General features: G+C 25.7%; 2 protein-coding genes across 2 annotated transcripts; one reads left to right on the forward strand and one right to left on the reverse strand.

The window, feature by feature from the left end:
* The first annotated feature begins 888 nt into the window (after positions 1-888).
* Positions 889-5136, forward strand: LOC113548264 (acetyl-coenzyme A transporter 1-like). The gene is made up of 9 exons (XM_026949061.1): positions 889-1095; positions 1188-1314; positions 1375-1534; positions 1595-1749; positions 2675-2865; positions 3142-3326; positions 3909-4035; positions 4235-4450; positions 4815-5136. The coding sequence occupies exons 1-9, from the start codon at positions 889-891 to the stop codon at positions 5028-5030; spliced, it is 1584 nt and encodes a 527-aa protein (XP_026804862.1). The 3' UTR covers positions 5031-5136.
* Positions 5137-6777: 1641 nt separating this feature from the next.
* On the reverse strand, positions 6778-9206 carry LOC113548549 (adhesive plaque matrix protein-like). The gene is made up of 3 exons (XM_026949491.1): positions 9083-9206; positions 7874-7961; positions 6778-7216 (listed from the first exon to the last, which is right to left on the reverse strand). Exons 1-3 carry the CDS (start codon positions 9101-9103, stop codon positions 6870-6872), a joined length of 456 nt encoding a protein of 151 aa, XP_026805292.1. The 5' UTR covers positions 9104-9206; the 3' UTR covers positions 6778-6869.
* Between the last annotated feature and the right edge of the window lie 2496 nt (positions 9207-11702).

Here is an 11702-nt window from a genome sequence, read left to right on the forward strand (position 1 = left end):
TATTTCAATTGCACCAAAAATCTGAATTGTTCTTTGTTCATAAATCTCATGTGAGTATTTAGTAGTATTAATATTTTCATTCAAATATCGAATGTATATCTTGTTTTTAGGTTTTTCCATTGAGACCATATCTCCAGACAAATTTCTCTACTTACATTTATCCCTAATAATTGCCATGTCATGTTAAATACAGTCAGTCATTCCAATGTCACCATGATCTATTGAAATGTCGCTTACTGCTAGGTTATTCCATATTGGTGGATCTTATTATAAACCCTTGTTTTCCAATGTATGTTCAGTATGATACAATCTCCTTTTTTTATTACTATTATATTTATGTGGCTTACAAAAGTTTTTTTCTAATTTATCATTGAACTTTTTTTTCCGCACTACTGTCTGTGTCCATACTGAAGCCATAATATAATATTCTGAAAATGTTTTTGCGGTATATTAAAGAATTAGACACATTAACGTTATACATACATCAGTATTTTCAAAATTCTTGGTATTGATTTTGAGCTTAGTATTTTTCCAAGTCCAAAGTAGGCATACTTTTTGTTTTCTTGTAATCATTCCCATTTTTAGAAGATAACCCAAGCACTTTAAATACATCATTCTTCCATGTTCCACGTTCAATGTCTTTATTGATATTCCTACTTGAATCAACAAATTATTATTTTTTATTTAGTCCTTGATATATCATATACTACCCAACATTTTTTGCTGTTACTATTAGATTTTTAGTTTTTACATGTCTATTCTGTCTCTGCCTGGGTATTTATAATAATGCTATGTTACCCGTGTAGGGGTGGTTTATCTTTAAATTAGGTACCTAGTGTTATTAATGTAGTTTTTTATTTTTCATATCTAGCTACCTGTTTACCAAAAATGTTGACAACACCAAAAGATGAATATGAACCAGAAAGAAATAGATTGACTAACGAGACAGTTTTAATCAAGCCAAATTTAAAAGGTGATTGGTTAAACTTTTTTATGTTACTATTACTTTACACTATGCAAGGCTTGCCTTTGGGTTTATCTTCAGCTATACCAATACTTTTACAAAGCAAGAAAGAAATTTCATACCAAGACCAGGTAAATTGAAATATAATATTCATATGGTTTAATATTAATTACTTTTATCAAGAGATAGTATAGTTCACCATTAACAAGTTTGTTTGTTTCAGGCTTTATTTAGTTTAGTAATATGGCCATTTAGTTTGAAACTCTTATGGGCTCCATTATTGGATTCACTATATGTAAAAAAAATTGGAAAGAGAAAATCTTGGCTCATACCTGTTCAATATTTAATTGGTAAATAACATATTATATTTAGTACTTATCATATTTTATTTTACTATTTATATTTTATAGGAATAATATTACTTTATATGGGTAACAGCATTGATACCTTGTTACCTGAAAAAGGAAAACCAAAAGTTATGATACTGGTGTATATTTTTTTTGCAACAAACTTCTTATCTGCCACTCAGGATATAGCCGTTGATGGTTGGGCTTTAACAATGTTAAAAAAGTAAGTGTTATTTTTGGACTATGAATCCAAGAGAATAATTTATGATTATAATTTATGCAGGAATAATGTAGGTTATGCATCTACCTGTAATACATCTGGTCAAATAATAGGTGTGATGATTGGTTCTGTATTTTCCATTCTATTTACGTCCGAAGACTTCAGCAATAAATACTTACGAGTTACAACTGGTATAGGAGGGATCATTTCTTTGAAATGTAAGTAATTAAAAACATATTTAGTGCAAAAATAGTATTATTAGTAATTACAATAATGATCTAAACAGATATTTAAAACATTAAAAAATGTCAAAATTTAGTTTGTTAATGAGTTTGTAAGAAATAAAAATAATAAAAATGTATGATTCTTACAGTTACACCAATTCTATCTACAAAGAAGGTTAGACTGCAATAATATATAATTTATTTAAATGTAAAAATCAGACTAAACACAGAGACTTGATATTGAAAACTCTTCTCTTTTTTTCATTTTGGTAGTTGCCAGTTGGAGCACAACTGTGTTGAACCATTAATAATATTTATACATTTAAATGCATTTAATATTGTATCAAACAGAAGTCAGTAAAATCTACTACTAGTAGAACTAGCCACTAAGTCGTATGTATTTTTTGTAGCTAGTATATATGTTTCCAAATTCAATTTTATCACTTAATGGTTAATTTATTATATAATAATATATTATAAGTTTAACACTTATTATTATTTATACAAATTTTAATGTCTATCATATAAATTATATGATATAATATAATTGTTAACCAAAAAAATTAAAGTTCATAGATCGTGTATGCATGCTAATACTTTTAAGCAAACAAAATAATAAGTAAAATGTTATGGAATTTATTAAAAATTAATAATATTTTAAAATCAACCTTATTATATTGTATGTATTTTAAATTATAAATCTAAACAATAAATTATATTAAAATTAATTTTTTAATAATTTTGTCATTTTACCTTAGTAAATTGCATGCATTTATTTGAAGTAATTGTTTTTATAATATGTTTACATAATTAATATAATATACTACTAATACATATTAAGTTTATTGTATTATTTTTGATATTATTAAAACATTTAACATTTAATAAATACTTATTGTATACTTGTAAATTTGTATAGATTTGTTATACATTTGGGGTATTCTATTTATGGTGTTAACAACAATGATTGCTATATTCAAAAAAGAAAAAGATAATACACAAGAGGATGGTTATGTAAAACTCAACATCTCTAAGACCTATTCGTTATTATGGGATATTATAAAGCTTCCTAGTATACGGATATTGGCAACAGCTTTATTGACAGCAAGGGTAAATATAGTCAAAGCAAATTTAACTCCTTTAATTTGTTTGTATTATAAATTGTATATTGAATATATTTTTATTATTCTTAATTTATAAATTTAATATGAAAAAAAAAATTTCAAAATGTTTCTATGTATTACATTATTATTGTACTGAGGGACTTTCATTGAATTAATAATGTTATAATTTTATGAAAATGTATTAAATACACAGTAACAATCTTATTTAATTGCGGTATTGTATTATTGTATTAATTTGAATAAATATAATTATTTAATAAAGATTGGATTTGCTGCAACAGATAGTATATCAGTTTTAAAACTTATTGATGCTGGTATACCTAAAGATGACATTATGGTTATTAATACAGCAATGTATGGTGTAAAAATGATTATACCATTAATTATAGCAAAGTACACTTCAGGACCAAAACCATTAAGCTTATATCTAAAAGTGACACCTATTAGGTAAATAAATTTATTTCACTATAAAATAAACAATTTTTTTTTTTTATGATTAATTAATTTAGCTCATATTAAGAATTATATTGTGTACAATTAAGTAATAAAGTTATGTACAATAACAAATTGTATAATTAATTATACAATTATTATTTCAATATTTATCATGTTTTTATTTCTTATATAATTGAATCAATGTAATATAAGTCAATATACAATAAATAAGATTAAAAGCACAACAAAATAAGATTACTTCAATACATTTTAAAAATATTGGTATTTAATAGTAATTAGTAATTAATAATATTACCTACTAATAAATGTTTTCATTTATTATTTTTTCATTCATAGGTTGGCCCATGATGTTATGATATATAAAAGTATATAATAAGTAAAAATATTAAAAATTATTATTTCTTTATGTTTAGTAGGGAATTTGTGTGAATACTATTTTTAACATTAAAACGAAAAATAGTTAAATTTCAGTGTTGTTAAATAAATTCCAAACCCCTTTTCTCAAAATTGTTTTATATGTTACTCTTTACTATATTATAAACTTGCTTCTACATTTCAATATTTATATTTCAGATTACTATGGAACATTGTATTTATTGTATTAATATACTATACACCAGAAATAATAAATATTAATGGGGTGGTGAATATTCCAATATATTACTATGCAATATTCATTTTTATATTATCGATACAAGAAGTAAGTTGAATACATTTAGAATAATCTTTATTCTATTTCAAATTATTTTAGTATGAGGTATTAATTATTTGTTTTAAAGATGTATTAAATATAACATTGTGAATTAAAATATAGTATTTTTTTAGTAAATTGATTTGAAAAACATTTATATTTTACTTAAATAACAAAAATTAACAAAATGTTTATAATCTTTTTTTAGGTCTTTTCATACATGATGTTTGTAGCTATATTAGCATTTTTCTCTCGGATTAGTGATCCTCGTTTTGGTGGTACTTACATGACATTATTGAATACACTTTCAAATTTAGGATTTGTATGGTCATCTACTGTAGCACTTCAATTGATTGATTTGCTAACAACAAAAGAATGCTCATTTGATTCCATGAATAATTGTTCTACATTAGATCTTCAAAATGTAAGACATTCTGAACTGAATTATTGACACATTTAATTTATACTAGTTTTTAATAGATTATATTAACATAATATTTTGTTATTTTAGTCTTTAACAGTATTTTACAAATGTGCATTTTACATAAATGCATAATAAACAGTTTAATAATATAGAATTATTAAAGAATATGTTTTTTTCTATTTCATTAAATTAAAAATTTAAACTATACAAGTAATAATAATTATGTAATACATATTTAAAAACATAAAATTCAGACTGATATATTTGATATTTATTTTAATAGTTTTAATTATGATTTAGAAATAAATAATTTAAAATTGTATCAAACTTTGTTCTAATTTTATTATATTTTATATTTTATTAGATTTGTAAAGTTAATGAAGGTAATTGTATTGTTACAATTAATGGATATTACGTTGAAATGATTCCATGCACAATTATTGGAATTGCTTGGTACATTTATTTCAGAAATATCTTGAAAAATCTTCAAACAAGAAGTCTTTCTCATTGGTTAGTAAATGTCAAAAAACCAGTAACAGAGAATGTTGAAGAGTCATATCCTTTGGCCGTTACAATGTAATATTATTGTGTGTTTAATTAACTATTTAATTAAATAGCTTAACATAACTATTGCATGTGAACAATATATTATACTAGTATCATGTACTGGTACTGGAAATATTGATATGAACCAGATAATTCGATATTTATATTTTAGTAAAATAGAACCAATTGAAAATTAGTGTATACATAGCAATAATAATAGTAATAATAATAATAAAACATTTTACCTTTGTTGATACTTAACAAACTATTTAACTAACTACATCATTAATTTATATTTTATATTCTTAAAAGATAATATTATTAAATATAACTTTGTATTGTAAAAACTAAAAATATATATACATCATTATACTTTTAATGATTCAATCATTAAAAACGTTTCAAGTTTTTAATTGAACATTAGACAACCTCAAATGTTAACTATTAGAACATTTTTTTTTTTATAGAAAGTTAAATATTAAAATAAAGTGAATACTTGCTTATAATCAATTGGTACCTACCAAACTAAGAAGTTTTAATATTTGTATGTTTATTCAGATAGAACTGATATTTTAAACCAATTTTATGGACTATTTATAAATTTATATTAATTATAACTATAATAAGTTGTTTAGGCTAAATCATAGTAAAACTTAAAAATTGTATATCATATGTCACTGAATCTAAATAATTAACCAAACAAAATGTGTGTAATATGTATTTTAGTTTTTAGATTGAATCGTTTCATTACATTATGTACAGATATAATGGATATAATAATAGTACCTAAATGCAAATATGTATTATAAATTCATAAAGTTTAACGTAAACATATACTACTAGACATTTGTTTGTTACAGTAGGTAGTGTATAGATTTTTAAATTATTTGAAGTAAAAAAAAAATCTTGTTTTGAACTTTAAATAACCTAAAAACTTACTCTTTAATTTTAAGTCTATATGATATGCCGATCTACTTTCTGTTTGAAAAGTTATTGCTTTTGAAGATTGAAATAAGTGATTTATATGTTAAAAATTAGTTTTTTTTTACCTTTTCACTTGCACTATTTGTACAGGCCTCTGAATACATCATTATTTTGATTTGTTGACAATTTAAACTATACCTACTATTAGTTATTCAACCAAAATTTTATTTTGATACAAATACTTTAATTTTGAGAGCTTAATAAAAAATAATAATAATAAATCAAAAGTTGTAGGTATTTAAAGGTCAAAAAAATTAAAAATCCGCATTACATGTTTAACAATTTAAGATAAAAATATAACTATATATTCGTGTTCGTTTGTCATTGTTTATACAATTTGGCCCAATTTATCTAAAAATCATTAATTTTATCTCCGAAAAAAGTGTAAGTAATATTTTCGTACTGTAGTAGAAATAACCAATAGGAATGCTTTATTGCGTATATCTACGGTAATTATATGATTTAATTTAAAAATATAAAATATATAATGTTAGTATAATATAATGACCTACAATATGGATACATTAGTACTTGTTCATTATTATTATCAACAAATCCCACCATTTCCTATGGCCAAATGTTTAAATAATAAATTTTATTATATTTGGCCATATATCGCACTATAGACTGATAATTAATTGGCGATCGTTGATTATGTATAGTACAAAGTGCATATTGCATAGTATAACATAGGTACACAATAAATGGGCGTAGTAATATCATATTATATTATAATTTTTCTGATTGCATGTCACAACCTATATGTAGATAAGAAGATAAATAACAACAAAATCGACTGATGGCAAAAATATTATCACTTTTTATTGTTAAAAGTCAAATAAAAAACTACAAGTTAAAAAAAGGTTGAGAGTCATTGATGTGGGAGCGTTTAGTAGTGGTAAGCGACCGGATATCCGGCCTTGTAGGCTGGGATGTAAGTCTTTTCGTATTTGCCAGGCCAGTATTTGCCGTCATCTTCTGGGTAGCTTGGATATCCGGCCTTGTAGGCTGGGACGTAAGTCTTTTCGTATTTGCCAGGCCAGTATTTGCCATCATCGTGGTAGCTTGGGTATGCTGGAGCGGTATAAACTGTTGCTGGGTACGTTGCTGCTGGGTATACGGCTGGTGCATGGTATGCAGCTGCAGTTTTCACGGCATAGTTGTATGGATAGCTGGTGTAATCAGAGTATCCATATGAAAACGATCCAGGAGCTGAGGCGGAGTAACCTAAAATTGCTGTAGACAAAAAAAAAATCGATTAACACCACTTTATTGTATGTTGATTAAAATCGGTTACTGCAGGATGCATTTTCATTTTTACAAGATTATTCATATACCTACCTACATATAGGTAATATATTTGAAAATATTTTTAAAATAATTTTAAGCTGTTAAAATACTATTTTTACTATTTTATTATCGTTATAATTTTATAAATGTTTTACTCTTTTAATGAGAATATGCTCAATTATTTATTCTCAAGCATAACACTTTGCTGTACTTTTATGTATAAAAAACGAATTTATGGCGAGTAGCTTACGAGCTATAAGTGTATAAAGCTTTAATGAGTAGACTGGAGTACCGGAGTGTATAGGAGTAACTTACAAAATTGAAAATATTGATCTACTACTACACTCATTAAAACTTGAAATACGTGAAAAAATTTGTTTAAAATTTGATTTTAACATATCATATCGAAATACTTCGAGAAAAATTCTGCTTTAGAATATAAAATTAAAAATTTTGTTTTGTAATGACTTAAAATGATGTAAAAGAAATATTTTCAAAAATATTAGTATTTTATGAAATAACGAGTGTCTTGTCACTTGGGTCACTGATCATCTCGTATAAAGGTTATCGTATATTAAATTTATGTATAAAATATTCACTTACGAGCTGGAGCAGCGGCAATGTAGGCATGTTTCTTAGCTCTTACTCCTTCTTCAGCAGCAACGGAGTACACGGCCAAGGCGATGAATATCTGTAAGACGGAAAACCGTAATAATAATATTGTTATTTATAATTCAGATTTGATAGTAGAAATAAAATAGACAGTAAAGAATTTTAACCACGAATCATATTTTTGTATTACTTTTTAATATTGCTATTTGATTTAAAATTTACAATCCGCAGCACAATGCAATAAAATAGTAGAATATAATCGGTATATCTAGATAACAATATGAAATGCCAATACTTGTTATTCACTTTTAGTATTTTTATGGTGCACATGCACTGCTTGAAATTGTTGTTGCCTTATAAGTGTATAGGTAGAAAGGTAGGTAGGTAGTATGTAGGCATATACACTGCAGTGGATATTAAAATTTAAGACTAACTCTCATTTAATAAAAATTAAAAATTTGAACAATTCTTTTGTCGTTTCTATTCTATAATTTAGTATATCTATGTAGTTACGTGTGGGCTATTATTTAGAGTATCGTAGATTCGTGAACAGTTATATAGTTATATCTATAGATACGTAGCACACGTATAAAATATTTCGATGTTTCTTCTGACACGATAGGAATAGTAATACTATAACAAAAGCTATAGTTGATAAAAGATAAGGATAACTACCTATACGTTTTGAAATTTTTTCGACGGTTATTTGGAAACTATATATTATATAATCATTTTTTTTTTAATCTTACATTTCTTAAAATAAGCAATCACGTCATATAATGTCGAATAATTAATGTATATTATATTATAGAAAACAGTAAACTCTCCACGGGAAGCTGGTTAAAATTGTATGTTATGTAGGTAATGATAATGATTATTAAAATATATCTCAAATATAATTTTGAATTGTATTTGAAGGCCTCCTCCGGCTCGTTTATATACGCTGCTCGATTGAAACAATTGCAGTCAAGGTAAAACTATATTTTATCAAGAATCAAACATTTTTCGAAAAATATTTCGTTATTATAACTGGTGTGGGAATTTTTATCTATACAAATTAATCGAAAACCATAAAGTTGTAAATTGTAGCTTTGAAGAAAGGTAATAATTGATCTGTCGTACTATAATATGGGCACTAGTGATAGGTTAATCGATAAAACCTATACCGCAATATAATATTGTGTTGTTAAAGTCACTCACCAGATACTTGAAAAAAGCCATTTCGTGTTTGGTGGTTTCTTCTTGCGTTGTATACAACGGATCTGCAAACTTCAACCTGTGGTCGATGCGTGTACTTGGGGATGTGAGTTATGTGTGTGATGCCAATACCGGATACTACGGTCTTTATATATAAGTAGTTAATACCAATACCTAACCATGGTATCCTGGGGTGGGTGTTCTGGCCCCTACCCAACATACAGGGCGTTGCCCATCTAAAAGAATAAAATCCGGATCGCATATATTGACATTACCTATACTTAAACTTATTTATACATACATATCGGGCGGTGGCGAGTGAACTATTAAATGGCGATTCAAGGCGACAATGTCCTTGGATCTTGACCCGCGTGGAAATATAGTATATGGTGGAGTGCAGCTGATCGCACTTAAAAAATGTAACAATTTTTAAGCAATCAAATAAAATAACAATATTAATAAAGTATTTAAGTGCACGGACACTAAATTAGGCGTTGCCGGATATGATGATTTATATACTTTATTATTTCATACATTTTACACGGGTGGACACTATACAATATTATACGTGTATTTAAGTATATATAATTATGTGAAAATAATTAAATATTAGATATCCAAGAAGTGACGTTGCACTATTGGCTTTCGGCGTAGAACACGATCACTTTTATTTGACTTGTACTTGTGTACGATATAAGCGCAGTTGTAGCAGGGCTAACGGAAAGTCATCCAAGTTTACAGCGGTTTCCCAAAATTTTTCTCTGCCGGACCCCTTAATGAAAATGAAAATGAAAAATCTACCTTAAAAAAAAATTAAAGTTTTTCTAGTTATAGTTGTGACTTGTATCTATGTATCAAAGAACTCCTATTATTGGACAAAAATGGATTATTATAATATATCTGTAATGTTGTTATTTTTCAATAACGGCTATGGATTAATTATAGGTACCTATATCATTATTATTTTTAATAATAAAAAAATCGAAGAACTACAAAATCGTTCTGTAATTTGAAATACATAATTGTATAGGTACGAAAAATGATTTTTAGCAAAAACGGCGCGATCAGACGCCGACTCTATTTTAAAGGATATTTATAATTTATTTTTCTAATATGATTGCAATGTATCCATTGAACTAGTTGTCTGGTTCAATAAAATAGTTAATTTACATTAATTTATTACTCATGGCATATGCGTTTTACATTCATAAGTTATACAAAATAATATACTTACGTATATTATACAAATATAGTTACAATAGTTACATATAGTAGTCATATGGGTATTCATATATGACTTTGTTTATTACGATATTTTTAAAGTTATGATGAGTATACTTACATACTAATTATCGAATTTGCAATGTCATTATAAAGGAACAGATTTTAATCTACGACGTACATGAATAATACAATGAGAAACTAAATTAGGAATTAAATACCTATGGACTTGAAGGTCATTTTTCGAATTTTAGTCAAATGCTTAGTCATAGTCCATACGGTTATATATTGAATTCAGCCATTTCAATGAATATCAGTTATCACAATAATTATTAATATTTTATAGTTTCATATTATTAGAATTTATCAACATATTATATAAATATACATAACTAATTGTTTATTATATTCGTTTAGCAATGTACAAAATATGATTACTGCGAGCCATGTGGTATAGATAGACACCACAAATGTCGATAAAACAATTAGTTTGCTCGTCCAACCCACTTACCATTTAATTTTTGGTACGGGAAACGACAGTACACTCAGTTAACGTAAGAAAAACTCGGGTACTCGGGTTGTATATTTTTTGGGAGAAAAAGTATACCAAAAACATTCAATGTTGAACTGATAACTAAATGTTAACGGCTTAATTATACCAAAACAGGTAGAAATATTACAGTTGACCTCTGATACTATGTACCAGTATTTAATACTGAGTTGAGTAATAGCTATAAGTTATAAATATATATTATCTTGCTCAACATCTACCAAAGTACCAACCACAATAAAAATATTGTTCTGCAGATCTATCCAATAAAAAATTATCTATATAACGTACAGTACGTATATTTAAAAAATATCACATAATATAATTATTTATCTTTGTTTATAATAATTATAACAATTTTATTTTTTTTCTTACACATATTTGGTTAGGTAATTAGGTTCAACGGGTGGAACTCAAACTTGATTTTATCGTTTCACTTAACAAATTTTTAATATATTAAAATTAACTTAAAAATAACTGTACAATTATTATGTTTATTTTAGCATTAAAAATAGCATCAGAGTGAGGCAAAATACATTGTTCTCAAAAAATTTTTTTTTTAATTATTCAATTTTTATTTACAAATCATAATTTTTTAATCGAAAATTATTTTAAATGTATTCATAATTTAAATATCATCTTTACCAAAATTTTATTGCTTCACTGATAATCAAAAAATATATTTATTATGTGAGTTTAATGTGATTTTTATACAACTCTATGTTTTTTCACTGGAATTTGAATACAAATTTCATTCAATTTATAGTTTTAATATTTATAGAAATGGGTCATAGATAAGTGCTCTTTTAATTAAAACTAAAAATATATCCTGCTACTGAGAATCTACGTGAT

This window comes from Rhopalosiphum maidis, chromosome 1 (assembly GCF_003676215.2).
Source record: "Rhopalosiphum maidis isolate BTI-1 chromosome 1, ASM367621v3, whole genome shotgun sequence".
NCBI lineage: Eukaryota > Metazoa > Arthropoda > Insecta > Hemiptera > Aphididae > Rhopalosiphum > Rhopalosiphum maidis.